Source organism: Sminthopsis crassicaudata, chromosome 3, assembly GCF_048593235.1.
Source record: "Sminthopsis crassicaudata isolate SCR6 chromosome 3, ASM4859323v1, whole genome shotgun sequence".
In the NCBI taxonomy this organism is placed as follows: domain Eukaryota; kingdom Metazoa; phylum Chordata; class Mammalia; order Dasyuromorphia; family Dasyuridae; genus Sminthopsis; species Sminthopsis crassicaudata.
Window position 1 is genome coordinate 257,778,707 of NC_133619.1, and position 19,014 is coordinate 257,797,720.

General features: G+C 32.7%; 1 protein-coding gene across 1 annotated transcript in view; it reads right to left on the minus strand.

Annotated features, from left to right (window-relative positions):
• Nucleotides 1–11,899: 11,899 nt before the first annotated feature.
• NDUFV3 (NADH:ubiquinone oxidoreductase subunit V3) overlaps nucleotides 11,900–19,014 on the minus strand; it is a 30,084-nt gene continuing 22,969 nt past the window's right edge. Inside the window, exons 3-4 of the mRNA XM_074300551.1 lie at nucleotides 15,340–16,311; nucleotides 11,900–12,139 (exon numbers count right to left, since the gene is read on the minus strand). Coding sequence (XP_074156652.1) covers nucleotides 11,988–12,139; nucleotides 15,340–16,311 — 1,124 coding nt within the window. The 3' untranslated portion in view covers nucleotides 11,900–11,987. The remainder of the gene's footprint in view (nucleotides 12,140–15,339; nucleotides 16,312–19,014) is intronic.

A 19,014-nucleotide genomic window follows, 5' to 3' on the forward strand; every position in this document is an offset into this window, starting at 1 on the left:
TGTTTTCCTGAAGTGCTCTCATTTCATTTACATTTAAAATTTATTTTTAGCTCTTGCTTCATCCCATTTTAGCAATTTTAGTTAAATTTAAGTAGCTAGGTGGCACCGTGGATAGAGAGTACTATGTCTAGAGTCAGGAATACTTGAATTCAAATCCAATCTCAAACATTTACCAACTTTACAAAATTCTTAGCATAAGACAGTGCAAGTTGTTCCTCCTTCATTTTCAGAGACCCAATGACTTCATGGGGCAATGTTTTGACCTGGATTTAAGTGAGGCAGAACTTCACAAAATTTTCAGCCTCATCCTCTCTTCTTGAATAATTGAAGTTCGTGGCAAGGCAAAAATCAGGACAACTAATGATGGCCTGGGATGCAGTGGATGACTTCAGTCCTTGTGATGTTTGACCAATCTCTAATCACTGCACCATGCTTGCTTCAGCCACCTTCATAGACATGGGTAGAAATTATTCTCATCTGCCCATTCTGCCAGTACAAAGCCAGTAGGAAGGGGTACATATCTTCTAGCTCACTAACAGAGCTGAGGCCTGTTGGTTACCCTAAACTTAGGTTAGCTCATCAGCCAAAACGGTTTGTCTACTTCAGCATACTATGGCTTCTTGGAGTCACAGATGAGAGTTGAATGGAAAGTGATAGACATCAATGGTAGATGAGCAGCCCTGAAAAGGACCCACAGAAGCAGAGCAAGAGCTCTCTCTTAGACCAAAGGTACTAATCCTCCCCCAAAACTCCATGGACTCCCTCTGAGGAAAATAGTAAAAGAATTTAAATGCTAGCTGAGGAAGAGGAAGAGGGGAAGAAATATTTTGCCCAAGTTGTGTTTTTCATAATATTTTGTGATCATTTTTTGGTTTTTGTTCTATGTCTTAAATTTTTATAGTGAGATTCTTTTGTTTGCCCATTCTTCTAGTCTACTTCCTAACTTCAGACTTAATGTTAGAACTGAAATCTGTAGCATGTCTGGAGGGAAAGCCTGGGTTATATCTGAAAGGCTGGAGAATTCATAAGCTTTCAGCATTCTCAAACCATTCTGATTGTCTCCCCCCCTGCCCCCCCGTCTACCTGCACAAGTTCCTGGGTTTGGTTCTGAGCATCAATGGAATACTGCTGTACATAGCACCTATCAAACAGAAAGTTCTGTTGGTTCAGAATAGTCAGAATGGAATAATTATAGGCTCCCTTTTAGTCCAGAATTCCTGCCCAGATTGGTTACTCCTCTGCTAGCTTCAGATTGGGCAAAGTGGTGTAATAGCCCCTGCTCTGCTTCTGGAGTTTGAATAGCTTGCTTTTGATCTAGCTCTTTTCTTAATAATACTGCTTAGGGTCTCCTCTCCTTATACCCATCCTTAGGATGCAGGTTCTCTTCCCAGTCTGCCATGGATCTGTAATCTAGAACTGGTAGTGAGTACCAAAGTTTACAGTTCCCTTTTGTTTGCACACCCCTGTGATGATCCAATATGGGTCTAGAACCTCATGTCCCTCTATTAAGATGCTCTGTCTGGCATTTTCCTGGCTAGACCCCAAACCTAGTCAATCAGTATATACATCTACTATGTGCCAGATCCTATGCTAAGCACTAGGATTACAAAAAAAGGCAAAAGATAGTTCTTGCCCTTAAGGAGCTCACAATCTATTGAGGGAGGTAACAAATATGTACAAGCATTTGTGTTCTCTCTCTCTCTCTCTCTCTCTTTCCGTTTCTGTCTTTCTCTATACATATATATGTATGTTTATGTGTGTGCATATATCTACGTAGATATAGATATAGATATAGATATAGATATAGATATAGATATAGATATAGATATAGTTAGTGTGTGTGTATATACACACAGAGGGAAGGGACTGGAATTCAGAGGAATTGGGAAAGTCCCTATAGAAGGTACGATTTTAGCTGGGATTTGAAGGAAGTCAGGGAAGCCAAGAGGCAGAGAGGAGGAAGGAAATCTGAGAGCTAACCAGAGAAGTGGAGAGATCTGAGAATGCTTTTGTACTGTTTGATTTAGTCAGGCAATACCCCATTGGAGTGCCCAGAATGTCACTCTCCTGCCATTAGAATGGGAACATGATAAAGAAGAAAATGATAAATACTAGAGCCAGACTGTCAAAAGATTTAAAAAGAGAATGAGAGAAAAGGAAATGTAGGCATCTATTGTGGTGGCCTTCTCAAAGAGGTTAGACACAAAAGGAAAGATAGATAAGGAATGATAGCAAGGATAGATGGATGAGGTGAGAACAGTAGAGATACGGGCATATTTGGAGGAATAGAGAAAGCAGTAAGTAAAGAAGGAGACACTGAAGATAAGGTTTAGTGGGGAAATCTGGAAAGAGAGGATGGAATAGATCACTTGTGCAAGTGGATTTGTCCTGGCAAGGAGAAGGGCCACCTCATCATGTGAGAAGAGTAAAAGGAAGCTAATTGCTGAAAACATTTGGGAAATGTGAATTGAATAATTGAATAAGGGGAGAAAAAGAAGCTCTTTTCAAATGGCCTTGATTGAAATATGATGAGAAGTTTGAGAAGAGATGAAAAGTTTGGAAGAGCTACTGTGTTGAATGGGATAATGATTTATTTAGGGAGGTGTAAAAGAGTTTCCAGAATCTGAAATGGACCTGGGCTCCATCACTGGCCAGATCTCTCATTTTAAGGATGATTTTATCATATGTCTACCCAGATTAATTTCATTGTGAACACATGACATACACATATATGCACATATGTACCCATATATATTATATTTATATATAATGAAATTAAATTACATTAGCCATGTAATAATATACATACATATATTATTGGGGATAAATGTTGTGTATTTATATTACATATAATATATAGTAAAATCACTCTCTTTTTTTAGACTAATAATATATGTAGAGCACAAATGATTATTAGTCTAAGTAGCAATTGTATTTTAATAAACAATAAATCAATAAAAAAAACTTTCCATATTTTCACAGGCTTTTTAAAAAAATTTTCTGAGATTGCATAATTTCATTTCTCTCATTTTCTCTTTATCTGAATATATTGTATTTTTGTACTTATCCATTTCATTTGTTGGTTTCACTGACCTAACTGGACAAAACAGTTTGTAATAAATATTTTTTATTCCACTTGTGAATGTCGATGTTGAGTCATTTCAATTGTGACTGACTCTTTAGCACTTCATTTGGGGTTTTCTAGGCAAAAGCACTGGAGTGATTTGCTATTGCTTTTTCCAGCTCATTTAACAAATAAGGACCTTAAGGAAAACAGAGTTAAGTGACTTGCTCAGGATCACATAGCTAGTACATGTCTAAGGTTAGATTTAACTCAAAATATTGAATTTTCCTGACTCCAGGCCCAGCACTCTATTCACTTTGGTACCTACTCTTTTGATGTGAATGCTTTTTATCATTTTTGATGCAGACAACTTGGTTTCTCTTTAATTTTTTTTTTATTTTTGACTTATTTTTAGTATTTAATTGGAGTTTTTAAATATATTTGTTGCATCCCTAATTCACTGATTTCTACATTCTCTCTTTTGCTCATAAAAATTTTAACAATATAATTTTTCTCTAAGAATTGTTTTGGATGCTTTCCACAAATCCTGATGTTTTCATTACCTTTGATAAATCTTTTTATTCTATTGTTCTTTGACCCACAAATTCTTCATTTTATTTTAATTTTATTTATTTATTTTTTTTACTGAGACAATTGGAATTAAGTAACTTGCCCATAGTCATACAACTAGGAAGTATTAAGTGGTTGAGGGCAAATTTGAACTCATGTCCTCCTGATTTAAGAATCAGTGCTCTATTCACTGCATTATCTACCTGCCTCCTCCCCATCATTTCTTTAAGAGATTTAATTTCCAATTAATTTTAAATTTCATTTTTCAATAGTCTTTTATTGAACATATTTCTATTGGACTGCAGTCTGTAAAAAATGCTTTTGATGTTTGTTTTCTGTATTTGTTTGTAATGTTTTTAAACCCTAATGGTCAGTTTTTAAAGTTATAAGCATATTTCTTTTGATTTCCATTCAGAAATTTAATGTTATACTATTCAATGCGTATATCTTAAGTACTGTTAATAACTCAGTGTCTATGATACTTTTATGCAAAATGGAGTTTCCATTAATTAAGTCTGTGCTTTTGCCTTGTCTGAGATCATGATTGCTATCCTTGCTTTAAAAAAAAATTTCAACTGAAGCATACTAGCTTTTGCTTAGGCCCTTTAACTCTGAACAAAGCGTTATGTTTGAAATGTGTTTCTTATAAACAATCATTTAAATGAAGTTTTAGTTTTTTATCTTTTAATTTTTTTAATTTAGCATTGACTCATTGTTTGTTCCATTCTATATTCAGGGAGTGTGATTTGGGTAAGTTTTGATACCTCTTGTATTAAGTTAATTTTTCCTTCCAAGGCTTTCCTCTAACCTTTCAGAATGCATTTTATCATTGTTCTTTTGAAGCTCATAGGGTTGTAGCCTGGTTTGTCCCAACAGTCATTAATTTAAGAGAAGGAAAGAACAAAACAGAAAAATGGCTGCATGATGTAGAGATGGCTTCATGTCATCCTGGGTGGAGAAAGTAAGTTATTGTAGCCTCTCTCCCAACCCAGAGGCTTAGCAGTAGTTTTCAATCAAGAGAAGAGATCTATGTGGTTTGTTAATGCCTTTTATATACTTTGTTCTTGCTCAGGGTTTCTTCAACCCATAAAAACTGGACAGGAAACAAAGAATTTCTACATCCTCTTAACTGGGAGAAGAACTCTGTAGTGGAAATATATAATGTTGTATGATCTTTTAATGCTTATTAGATGACTCCATTTTGTGAACTGGGATGCATCTTGTAATTCTAAATTCTGTTTTAATTTTAATTCTGAATTAAAAAACCAATATCTAATTAAGTTTTAATTTAATCTTACTAGTTGGTTTGCTGAATTCCTCACTACGGCTTGGCTTTCCAAGACTGTGTATCTTGATAAGCAAACATCTCCCAATCTCTTTCTTGGCATAGGGCCTTCATGGCTTGAAACATCCAAAGTAAGAATATTAGCTGAGTTTTCATTTAACCCTGCACTGGGAGATAAGTATTACCACTAGAGGTGATTAACAAGAAATCTTTGGATTGATCTTCACTTACCCTGTACTCAGAAGGAAGACTTGTCTGAGTCTCTCAAGGTCTGAACACTGGACAGACTTTTACCTTGCAATGGGAGATAGGCTGCCCAACTGAGATGTCCAAAGTCAGGCTACTGAATGGGCTTTCACTTATTCTGTGCTAGGAGATGGAGCCCTCATTATTTTGCAAGCTGAGTACAGAAAGGTTCTTGAAGATCCCTATAAATCCCCCACTAAAATTCCTAATCAATGAAACAATCACTATCAGTCCTACAACTTTTCACCACCTTTGGAAGATACCTGCACATAAGCCCTTCCTTCCCACAGGTATTACCTAACCTTGATTATTTTTCTCTCTCTCCTCCCCTTTTCTTTCCCAGAGGTTTTGCTGCTTGCTTTGCTAACTTTGTTCACATCAACCACTGTCATCTGTTTGTGGTGTCACTAACAAAGTCTTCAGTCCATCTTAGTCCATTCTTAGGTCCATCTGTTCTTATCAAAATCCAATCAAACCATCTGGATGGATAACAAACTTGGGCCACCAGCACCTCTGGTGCCCAGCACCACCAGCATCAGCCCTGGATTTCAAGTGAAAATAAGTTTCTTGGCAGCTATGTTTCCATGGACAAAGTGGGAAAAGCAGGTCTTTTGCCAACTTCTGTCTTCTCTGGGAAGGGCTAGGTCATTGAACATTCTGCTTAAATGGTAGAGAATTCTTTTGTCTGGAAATTAAGTCACTGAACAGGGCTGGGATTAGGGTTCTAAGAAGCCACATTTCCACAGGCAAAACCTCTGGCTTTTCACTGAAGATAGCAAGGACTTTGTTTGGACTCTATGTCCCAGTGACAGATCTTTTAGACAGATCCAGGAGCTGCTGACTACTAGGGTTAGCAACAGGACTTCTGGGCCTGACATTTGTGCTCCAGTGTCATAATCAAAGCAAGACTTACAGACCCCTCCATTTATTAAATTAATTAAATTTATTAAATCACACTCTTCAAGAAGTAGGTTCCCAAAAAGTCCACTCCAAGGGCTGAATCCTCATTAGTTAGTATTTTATAAACACCCATATCTGAGAAGAGAACAGCAAGTAGGCAATAAGTTGGACCTAATTTTTAGATTTAGGACCTGAAGAGATCCTAGAAGTCCTTTATCCAAACTCCTCACTTTTTTAGATAAGGAAATTAAAGCCCATAAAGATTAATCCCCAAGATTTACATTGTAAGAACCAGGATTCAAATCTAGATCCTCTGAGTCCAGAGAATACTTTCAATTATATCATGCTGCCCAGAAAAAAAGACAGCAGATTGCATTTTGGAAGTTCAATCGTGTCATTTAATAAGCCTATACTGCTTACCTGAAGAAGGACCCATCTAGCAATATAGATTCTATGATTTGATATCTTGAAACACTTCAATTTCCAGGAAATTAGAATTTCCCAATTGCTCAAAGGGCAATGACAATTAGTAGATGCAAGTAAGTTACATCATATTTCTAATGAATATTTATACTCAAGAATAGGAGAAAGAGGGAATGAATGTATGATCAAAAAGTGAGGGAGCTAATTTTGGAGTGCATAGCCAGGAATGAACATATGATAAGAGAATGAGGTTCTGACATGCAATTTTAAAGAAGAAAATCTCTGAACTACAGCTTAGCTACATTCAAGCCACATGGGAATTAGGGAATTGGTTCATCAGATCCTACAATATATTCAGCTAAAGTACAAAGATTTCATTGTTGTGGACATAAAAGAAAACTTTGCACTGATACTAAAGTTCTTGGAATTCCCTGGAATAACCATATAAAATACACTGCAATAGAGACTTTTGTGTTTTGAAATCTGGCATTTAACTCATACTGCCAATTGATGGGAATCTGCTTACTTGTTAATTTCTTAGTTTTTAGTTCCATAAAAATAGTTGCTGTAAATATTTTTGTATATAAAGGATTCATTTCTATTTCTTGATCTATTTAGAATATAGCCTTAGTATGGTACCACTAAGTTAAAAGAATATGTAGTATAGTAACTTTTGTGGCAATTATTTTCCAAAATGGCTATAGTAGATCATAGCTGGTTGCATCTTTTTAATAAAAATTAAAATATTTTTCTTCTCAATGAAAAAAAATGCTCTCATTATGCATCTTGAGCCCAACACTTCTTGAAAGTTGGGAGGCATGTTTCATCAATAGTCTTCTGGAATCATGGTAAGTCAGGGAAATGATCTTATTATTGAATAATATTATATTGTCTATTAGTGCTACTCATGTAGTTATTTATCAGTTCATTCAAGTCTTCCCAAATCTGAAATTTTGCCCTTAATTTACTTCAATTTTATCTTATGTCAATTCAATTCTATCCTTCCATCTGACCCATAACCATTCATTGAGAAGGCTAGAAAAACAAATCGTAAAAAATCTAGTCATGCAAAACAAATTCCTGTATTAAAAAAATTTCATTCTACACTCAAACATAGTTATCTAAAGGAAGACAGCATGTTTCATGATGAATCCTTTGGAAGTGTGATTGGTATTGAATAGTTACTTTGCAACAATTTATGAGCCCAGAGTTTTCTGAAACCATGCCCTTCACCATTTCTTATAAGACAATTTATTATTTAATTATATTTATATATAATTTATCCAGTCATTTCCAAGTGATGGATCCTCTTCATTTCTAATTCTTTGCCACTAGAAAACTAGAAAACAACAGTAACAACAAAACATGTTTTTTTGGGTTTTTTTTTTTTGGGGGGGTATGTATTGGACCTTTAAAAAGATCTCTTTGGAGTACAGGGCTGCTACTGGTATTGTTGGGTCAAAAGGTATGCAATTTAATAGCTTTGGGAAAATATTTTAACTGCTTTCCATAATGAATGTACTAAGTCATAGTTCTATTAATAGGGCAGTAATGTACCTGTTTTTCCTGTAGTCACTTCAATATCATTTTTTCAATTTGATGGGTATAAAATAGTCCTCAGGGTTTTTAATTTGTATTTCCCTAATTACTAGTGATGCAGAGAATTTTTTCATGATTTTTAAAGATTTTCCTCTGATAACAGCTTGTTCAGATTCTTTGATCATTTATCAACTGGAGAAATGTCTTTATTCTTATAAATTTGCAATAGTCCCTTATATACCTTAGAAATGAGAAACTTGGTTTTTTCCTCTCCCATTCACCTGTTTTAATGGCTATATTGTTCCCATAATCATTTTGCCCTTTGTCTCTAATAAATTAGATAGTTTTCATTTATGAACAGTCAGGTTTTTGTATTTTGTTTATGAGTAGCCAGGCAAAATATTATTTTGTCAATTTTCAGAGATTCTGATAATGTTTAACTTATCTCTTTGACCTTTTTCTTTCTTTCTTTTTTTTTTAAGTTTCAAAAAAGGATGAGTAGCAATTTTTTTGTTAATAAAGCTTTTTATTTTCCAAACATATGCACGGATAATTTGACAATATTGACCCTTGTATAGTGTTGTGTTTCATATTTTCTTCTCCTTCCCCTACCTCCTCCCCTAGATGGCAAGCAATTCAATATATTAAACATGTTAAAATATGTTAAATCCAATATGTACAAACCTACTCATACAATTCTCTTATTGCACAACAGAAATCAGATCAACAAAAAGTAAATGAGTAAGAAAATGCAAGCGAACACAAAAAGAGTGAGAATGCTATGTTGTGATGCACATTCAGTTCCTATAGTCCTCTCTCTGGGTGTAGATGGCTCTCTTCATCACAAGATCATTCATTGCAACTGGCATCAATCAGCTCATTGATGGAAAGATTGACCTTTTTTCCTTAACTATCAATTCTTGCATTTTAAAAAATTTTGATATTTCTTGCAAACTCATGGAGTCACTATTTGGTTTTCAGAAAGTTTATTTTTCTGATAAGGTTTGTCCTTTTCTGATATAAGGTATTCCAATTCTTCAGATTTTTTTTTTTTTAATTTCTTAATTTCTTCTAAATAGTCATGAAGTCTTTGGGAACACTAATTTTTTTTTTTCCTTTTTCACTGCTTATAATTTTTACCAGGTCATTTGCTCCTTCTGTGAAAAAAATCTGTGGATCTGCAATAATTTTTATACTATTTTTCTTTGATTTACTCAACTCTCTAGCTGAAGCTGACTTAGACCTTTATGGCCAAGTTCAGATTCTACTAAGTTATGCTTTTCAGGGAGAGGTCAGGTTATTTGCCCAACTTGCTCTTACCCTTAATTCCTGTGCTTGAGTTCTATCTGCTGGGGTTAATCCCCACTGGATCTCTGAAGTTGTGACAGATTGTTGGGAAACTTTCTGACATGTCAAGGCAGAGATCAGGGATCTTGGAGGCCATAAGTCTGGCATGGCCTGGTCTTAAGAACTGTCTTGACACTCTGGATGCTACCCAAACCATGGACTCCGCTGTCTTGAGCTAAACTCATGTGGTTGCATGTGTAGGCCCTCATTTTGCTAGTGGCCCCTTTCCCATTGTCCTTGTGTTTGTTTCACTTTTCAATGCAAGTTAGAGATGGAAAAAGGAATCACTAATTATAGTTTCTAATTTGATTTCTTAATCATTATTTGGTCTGCTTTGAATTCAGGTTGTTGTTGTAGCATATGTAAACTGGGCCTTTTCTAGATTCTAGCATCCCTTTAAATTAGGATGCTGTATCTTTCTCCCTTATTCAGAAAACTGTCTCCACTTTATTCTCCTTTTCTTTATATTTCAATGTCTTTAATTTTTAAATATTTTTTCCTCAATTGTAGGTAAAAACATTTAAGATTCATTTTTTTAATTCTGAGTAGCAAATTCTCACCCTCTCCCCCTTCTTTTCTCTTCTCCTCCCTTCCCCCCTTCCCTGAGATGGAAAGCAAGCTGAAATAAATTATATATGTATAATCATATAAAAGACTAACATATTAGTCATGTTGTAAAAGAAAACTCAAACTAAAAAAATGTTTTGGTGTACACTCAGACACCATCAGTTCTTTCTCTGGAGCCAGACGGCATTTTTCATCATGAGTCCTTTGCAACTGTCCTGAATCATTATATAGCTAGGTTATTCACAGCTACTCATCATACAGTATGACTGTTATCATACACAATCTTTTTCTGATTCTTCTCAATTTACTTTTTATCAGTTCACATTGTCTTTCCAGATTTTTGAGAGCATCTTGCCATCACAATTCTCACTTGTTCAGCCTCCTGACTGATATCCCCTCAATGTCCAATTCTTTATCACCACGAAAAAAACCTGCTTTTTTTTAATAAATAGGTCCTTACCCACCCACACCCACTTTTTTCTTATTTTTTGGGGGGGACACAGAGCTAGTACAGTAGTGCTGGATCAAATAATATGAAGTTTTAGAGTTCTTTGGACATAGTTACAAATTATTCTTCAGGATAGTTATATCAATTCACAACTCCAACAGGTCATTACTGTCCCATTTTCCCATATCCATTCCAACACTTATCATTTTCCTTTTGTCTTATTAGCCAAAGTGGCAAATGTGAGCTGGTACTTCAGAGTTGTTTTAATTTGAATTCCTCTAATCAATAGTTATTTAGAACATTTCTTCATAAGCCTGATTACTTCATCTGAAAACTGCCTGCTTATATCCTTTGACCATTTATCATCTGAGGAACAACTTGTATTCTTATAAATTTTACTCAGTTCTTTACATACTTGAGAAATGAAGCCATTATCAGAGATATCTAAAGTAAATAGATTTTTAGCAACTTTCTGTTGTCCTCATTCTGGATGCATTTGCTTTTTTATGTGTGAGAAAAAGCTTTTCAATATAATCAGGCTGAACCATTTTATATTTCTTAATCCTTATCTCTTGTTTGTTACCAAGTTCTTCCCTTACCATAGACCTGACAGGTCCATACTCCCCTGTAATGGGCCAGAATTCTGGAAAAATGTATTTGAAACAAGGATTCTTATGACAAGTATTAAATCAGTGGAATTGAGATGATTCTCTAGTTTACATGTACTTAGTATAGTTCTACAAGTTGACATCTATTCTCTTAGCTCTCATATACTCTAAGTACATCATCATAAGTGTCATTTATGATGATGACTTAGAGTATATAAGAGCTAAGAGAGCTGGGAGGGAAGACAGACTAGGAGATGGAGAAGGCAGAGCACTGGAGGCTAGAGCCTGGAAGACAAAGACTCTTATGGTGGCTCTCCTACCATTCACAAATACTATTATAACAACTCCTTTAATAAAAACTAAGAGTTCATCAAGATAGCAAAATGAGTGAATCCAGTTCCTCAATTTCTAATATGCAGATTAAAACACCTTGAAATAAATATAAAAATAGGTGTAGGAAAAAAATTTGAGATAAACGAAAAGGAAAAAAAAAAAAAAGCTTCTCATATGCTATAATAAATTACAAGTAGATACCAGACTTAGAAAATAAAAGGTCAGATATTTTATAGGCTAGGAGAAATTTTAACCAAAGGATAAATAACAAAATATAAAACAAGATTATTTACATTGATAAGTTTTTCCCACAAATAAAATCAACAATGCCTAGGATAAGGAGGAAAGTTGAAAAAAAATTTTTCATTAAATATCTCTAATATGGTATATATCAATCCAAGATATAGAAGGGATGTCGCACACATATGAAAGACCAAGAGCCATTTCCCAATGAATAAATAGTCAAAGAGTTTCTTGCATTTTCAAAAGAAATGGAAATTTTTAATAATCACAAGAAAGACTTTTCCATTAATTTTAAAGGATGAAGGCAAATAAAATATTAACACAAGTTACTGTTGAATTGATTTTATTTATGGAGGAGAAAATGCAGCAACTCACAAGTTGAATCACAGAGAAACTTGAAATGTTTCTTTTAACTCAGTGTCTAGGTGATTCTCGTCCTGAGGATGGCTGAGGCAATCTAAATTTCAAAAGATCCAGGTTAAAATCTAAGAAGGTGTAACTGTTGTAGTTATGATGTTGAAGGTTCTTGTAGGTAGAATTATCAAATGCCTCAGCACTTTCTGTGTCTGTGGAAGAAAAATAAAGCTAGTAAGTTTAAGAATAGAGGAATGAAATACTTTTTGAATAAGTCAATTAAGGTATCAAGCCACTTAAGATATTAAAATTCTTCAAAAATCTAATTTAGTATAATGTAATTAAAAATTGCTAAATTGTTTTTTAAATGCATATTTATTAAAAAAACAGTTGTTCAGAGCAAAATGAAATTAAACTTATATTTTAAAAAGTATGAATTTCAAATATCAGACAACTATGATTGGGTTATATCATTACAATTAGCCTTATTAATTACCTCATATTTCTAATATATGGCTGCATGATTCATATACTAGCCAAGTAAATGCATAGATGCATATTAACAAGCTTGAAAATGCAAATAAAGCAATAATAGAATTTCTTTTTTAAAAAGTCAACAAAAACTGAACTATTTTCCTCTAGTCTCAATGAGTACAGAACATTTAGACAAATTTCATCAGTAAACTGCTTTCAATAAATATTTTCTTGGTTATAATTAAATGAACAGATTATTATTAATGACTTATTATCATAAGTTTTGTTTTTTTTTTTCCTTCCCCAAATCACTAGTATTACTAAAACCACTGGATTTGCCTGTTCTTTGCTTTTCCAAATTTTCTTTTTAATGGTATGGAATAAAACTTTACTTCCTCATTCAAAAAAATACAGAAATACACAGCGAAATATCTGAATAATAATTTGACAAATATTTTAAACAATAGTTCCCATTCCACCCCCATTCAAAGTTTCATCTCCCCATCTGACTCTTTTTGTACTTGCTGTCTTCACTAGAAAGTGAGCTTATTGAGAATAAGGATTATAATATTTTTCTCTTTATGTCCCCAGTGCATAGCACAGTGCATTATATGTAGTAATCACTTAATAAACGATTTTTTCATTCCTTCATTTATTTTTTTTCATTCCTTCATTTAAATAGTTTCATAATTTCTTGCTAGTTGTAAATCCACTGAAAATTGAGAAATATGCTTTCCAGAAATTGAGCATGCTGCATAAAATAAAAATAAAAGTCATATGATACATTATCTTTTTATTTAAATTACAGCTTTTTGATTGAGTTCATCAAAAATCTTTAATTTCTATTTCTTGAAGCCAAGAAACAATCTTTGTGAAATTAATTCCTGACTTTTATATAGGATTTAAAGGTTTACAAAATGCCTGCTATATAGCCTCACCTTTGATTCTCACCAACATGGTGATGTAGTTGTAAACAGGTATTATTCTCCCCATTTTAAAGAGGAGGAAAGAGAAGTTCAGATTAAGTGAATTGTCTAAAACAGTAAACTCAAATAGAAGCTATTCCCCAGAGAACCCCACTTTGATGTAGAAAATCACAAATTAAATATTCTTTATATTGTATTGTATTTTTATTTTATTAAATACTCCTAATTACATTTTAATTAGGTTCTACTTGAGGGATTTTATGGCTTAGTGTCCTCTACTCTTCTGTTTGACACCTTTGGCTTACGAGTAACACAGAAAGTCTGAATTTAGATTCCTACCAACTTTCACTATGATGTTCCACTTCTATTAGACCATATTGTCTCAACCCAGACATCATAGTCTTTGTTCTTCACTCTTGCATAGTTAAATCCTCAAATAATTCTTGAATATAGCTGTATTATTTTGAAATCAATTCAGAATAAAAAAAAACTTATTACTATAAAAAGTCCTTGTTATACATTTTTCCCTTTTAAAGTTTCATGTCTTCTTTAGATTTAACAGAGAGGGAGAAAAGAGTTTTTAAAAGGAATATATGCCCTCAAAAGTATTTTCTGTAAATAGCTTCCTTTTCCAACAATACTTTTGCTAAATTAAAAAAACACAATATAATTAATCTTATTCCCAAAGTTTCTAGTATTCCCATCCAATTCAGAAGATACTTTAAAATGGAAGTATCAGAAAATATTATTTTTTGTAATTCTGAGCAAGTTCTGTAAGCTAATAGCATTATATGCATGATATTAGAAGTTAAAAAAAACAGGAGTACAGAGAATATATTAACTTAGTAAGCATATTATAATTTACAAAGGAAATATAATAGACAGCATTTAAATTAGTTGTCAAGAGACTTTTAACTAAGTGGTATAGAGAAAAAGCAAATAAATGAGTATATATTACATTTTAGATTAGTATAAAATAGCTTATCTATCTATAGAAAGAAGGTTTTATATATATATATATATATATATATATATATATATATATATATATATATATATATATATATATATATATATATATATAAACCATTATAAGCTTTATATACAATTCAAGTAATTATTATATTAAACACCTTATCTTGAAATTATTTTTTAAAGTAATAGGTACACTTAAAATTATAAGAAACTTTCCAGTTTAATGTTCAAAGAAAAAAAAACTTTAAATTAGGGCAAGCAATATTAAAAATATTGTATCCAAAATCCTTTTTATAAAAATAAGTCTTAGAAACAAAAAATATCAAGTCTCCAATACTATTTCTGTAGTAAATCAGAGAAAGCAACATGGTACACAAACACCTGTAATCACAAAAAAAAGGGTAAATCTTATAACCTTTTAGATTTGAGATTCTTTTTTCCCCTTCTAAATCCCACAATCCCTGTAAGATTAAAATAGAGAGCTAGACAGGGATTAAGTTACTTGCTCAGAATCACTTCAATTCCAGCACTCTCTCCACTGCCCTACTAGCTACACTTTAAGAGACATAGATGAAATATACTTTGAACTAGTAAGCACAAAAAACAATTGTAATGAAACCAAAGACCATATAGTCTTTAAATACTGATATTGCTTAACTAGATGATCACTTAGTTATGTGACATAACATGAGAACATAAGATTATGCCCTACATTAGAAAGTTAAGAGAAGAAAGTTATTAATGTTCAAAAATTATACTTTACAATCTAGACTACGATGTCACCTTTCCTCTTCTAATAGAAATATACATTAAAAATACTGTGGAACTGTCCAAAGTATAAGATAATTGGCAAAAAAAAAAAAAAAAAAAAAAAAGAATCTGCTAACCAGAGAAATTCTCAGAAGCCATTTTCTGGTAACAGAATGCAATTAATTAAACAAAACATATAATTATTTTTAAACTTAAAAATAATCCTTTTGATTATGAAATCCCCTTAATGACATAATAATGCTTTGAATCACAAATTAAAATTGTACCCGGTATGTTGACTTGATTTTTCAATTTCACTGCTACCCCTTGAAAGGCTTCTACTTCTTCCTTTGTACCAGTATTTCCTGCAGACACATTTTCTTCTAAGATGTCTTCTTTGGTCTGAGGAAGAGATGCTTCCAAGTTTAGGATGGGTTCCTTCAAAAAGTCTTTGTTCTTTAAATGATCTGTTGTAAAATCAATATCGGTTGGTTTCTCTTCACTGTTTTCTTCCTTTGTTATCAACAATTTTGTTCCCAGATCTGACTGGGTTGATGACCCGTCTTCCATTTGGTCAGATAACTTTCTATGAATTTCAATTACCTTTTGGGGTTTTTTAGTCATTTCATTCACCTTTAATAAAGAATTCTGCAAATGTGCTTCTTTTGTACTTTGCTCTCTAAAAGAATCTATTACTTCTGATTTGGGCATATTAGGCTCTTTATAGGCTTCTGATGGCTCAACAATGAATTTCATATCTGATTGATGAGATTTCTCCACATGTGAAGAGTCCATGTGTGCTTTATGGAAGTGAGTCTTCTTGGTTAATTTCAAATTTCTTTGGGTCTTAGTCTCAAAAGCATCTCCTTGTGGAAGGTCTCCTTTAGTTCTGATGGCAATCTGAGGTTTCAAGACAATTTCAGAGATACTATCTTCTATGTCCGAATCTGAGTCAGATGAAGAGGATGCTAAATCAACTTTAGCTGGTTTCTGGATCTTTTGGTGATTTACTAAGTAAGTATCCTTTGCTCTGAGTGAAGCTGTAACTTTTTGAGGAAATTTTACTGTAGTCTTTACTGGCAAAAGTTTCCCACTTTCTTCATCATCTTTCTGTTGTTTAATGTCATTAGAGTTAATATTAACTATGATCTTGCCTTTATCCACAGCTGATGGATAAGAATTAGGTGATGATAATTTTTTAGGAAATTCAGCTCTTGGGACTGTTAATAGCTTGACCCCTTCCTTTGGTGTCACTACATCTAGGAAATGGCATAAAAACGAATATTAATCTTTTTTTTACAATGTAATTTTTATATGAATATGGTTTTAAATAGTTTTAAAAGTATAAAATAAACTATAACCTAGGGGATTCAGATACATATAAATGCATGAAAGTCAGTTTAAAATTTTAGTCAGCTATCAAATAATATTTATATTACTTGGAGGAAATTTTAAAATTAATTTTCAACCTAATGTTCATATTATATTCATTTGTGTATATCTAAAGGGCTGCCCCCATAATAATAAACACAAATTCAAAGGAAAGCAGTTCAACATAAAAAAAGGAGCAAAAAAAATTTTTAAATCTAGGAATACATATTTCACAATAACAAATTTTGCTGAAATACTTTTCAACAGTAGAAAGAAAATGGTTTAGTAAATTGTATACATAGTCACAGGAACAACAAATAGTCATGAATGAGTTAGTTCCTACTCAACTAGCCAGACACTTTTTACCATTATAGTAAAATATTAGTAAATAGCACAAGATACAAAACAGAGAATAAATACTATCGGGTTAAAGAACAATTTTATAAAAATGAAACTCAGAAAAGTGTAACACAGCAACAAAAGAATTAAGCAGTCTCAGGAAAAAAAATGGTCTGACCACAAAGACGTCTTTAAGTTCCTAGAAAAACTGAAGCATGAGATAAAGAAATGAAATTAGAAATGAAAAAAACTCAGGGAAAAAAAAGTGAAAGGAAAAAATAATTGACAACAGAAAATACGAAATCCTAAGACAAGTAATTTACTCTCTGAAAAATGAAATGAAGCAAACAGAACTAAATGGCTCCAAAGGAATAAGGTTAAATGACTGGAAAAATTGAAGAAAATCTAAGACTTCTAACATATATATAAAACCTGGAAAACAGGTAAAGGAGAGATAAAGAAAGAAACATCAAACTTAAAAGAAATGACTGTGATGCTGTATTTCAAGAAATTATGAATATAAACTGTCCATATCGATGAGAATCAGAGAGCAAAAGTAAAAAAAAGGAAAGAATTAATAAATCATCTCCTGCCCCCAAAATCAATAACTGAAAATGCCCAGGATTTTCCTAGACAAAATCAAGAACTTCCAAGTCAAAGAAAAAAAAAAAATGACCAGCAAAGAGACAAATTTTAAGTACCAAGAGTCTTGGGTACCAGAAAGGAAAGAAAATATTCCAAAAGAGATGATTCAAACCAGTTCCAATTGTTCCATGATGAAAAGAGCCATCTACACCCAGAGAGAAGACTGTGGGAACTGAGTATGGTTTGCAACACAGCATTTTCACTCTTTTGTTGTTTTTTTTTTTTTACTTGCATTTTATTTTGGTTCTCTTTTTTTCTTGTACAGCATGACAATAACATATTTAACATATATTTCTATATTATAACTACTTGCCATCTAGGGGAGGGTGGGGAGGAAGGGGAGAGAAATTGGAACACAGGATTTTGCAAGGGCTAATGTTGAAGAATTGTCCACACATATGTTTTGAAAAAGAAAAAAGCTTTAATAAATTAAAAAATAAATAAATAAATAAAAGTTAAAAAAAAAAAGAAAACATTCCAAAAGGCAAAAGCTATATACATAAATACACACATGTATACATACATACATAAAAGTTTGCAACTATAAACAAATTCAACCTGAAAAACTAAGTATAACTTTAAAGGTAGAAAAATGAATTTTTACTAGGATAGTGGACTTTTTCCATATTCCTATGAAAAGACTAGAACAGAGTAGAATCTTTGAAATGCAAACACAAAAGAGAAACCTGGAAAGATAACCATTTGAGGAACTAGAAAGGATGAATGAAGTGCTCACATTGTAATACAGAAAGGTGACAAGTATTTCTACAGAATACTAATTTCAACTATCTAAGAGGAAGGTAAAACAAACAAAAAAATTAGGACTTGAGCATGGGTTTATTCAATTAGTTGGTATAGTTTTTAATTTTTAAAAAATATTTGTCAATTACACTTAAAATTCAGTTAAAAATGTTCTTCCACTCCTCCCTCACACTTTGAGAAAGCAAGCAATATATTGATTACACATGTGAAATTATATGCAATATATTTTCATATTAGCCAAGTTGCAAAAGAAAACACACATACGCAAGAAAAACAAAAAAAAAATTTTTAAGTAGGCTTCAATGTGGACTTAAGAATTTATTAGTTTTGTCTTTTGAAGATAGACAGCATTTTTCTTCATGGATCTTTTGGAATTGTCTTGATTAGAGTAGCTAAGTCTTTCACAGTTGATCATCCTTATACTATTGCTGTTACTATGTATGATGATCTCTTGGTTCTGGTTACTTCATTTTGCATCAATCAGTTCATAAAAGTTATCCTATGTTCTTCTGAAACTATCCTGCTTGTCATCTTATAGCACTCTATTACTTACTTACAGCATTCTATTACTTATTCAGTCATTCTCCAATTCATAGGCAAGATTTTCCTCAATTTTGCCTCCACAAAACAGAGCTACTACAAAATTTTTTGTGCATTTAGAGCCTTTCCTCTTTTCTTTGATCTCTTTGGGATATTTACCTATGACTGCTATTGTTGAATTAAAGGCTTTGCTCAATTTTATAGTCATTTGGGTATAGTTCCAAATTGTTCTCCAAAATGGATGGTGTCCATTTAGTGTCCCACTTTTTACATATTCTCTCCAGCACTTGTCATTTTCCTTTTTT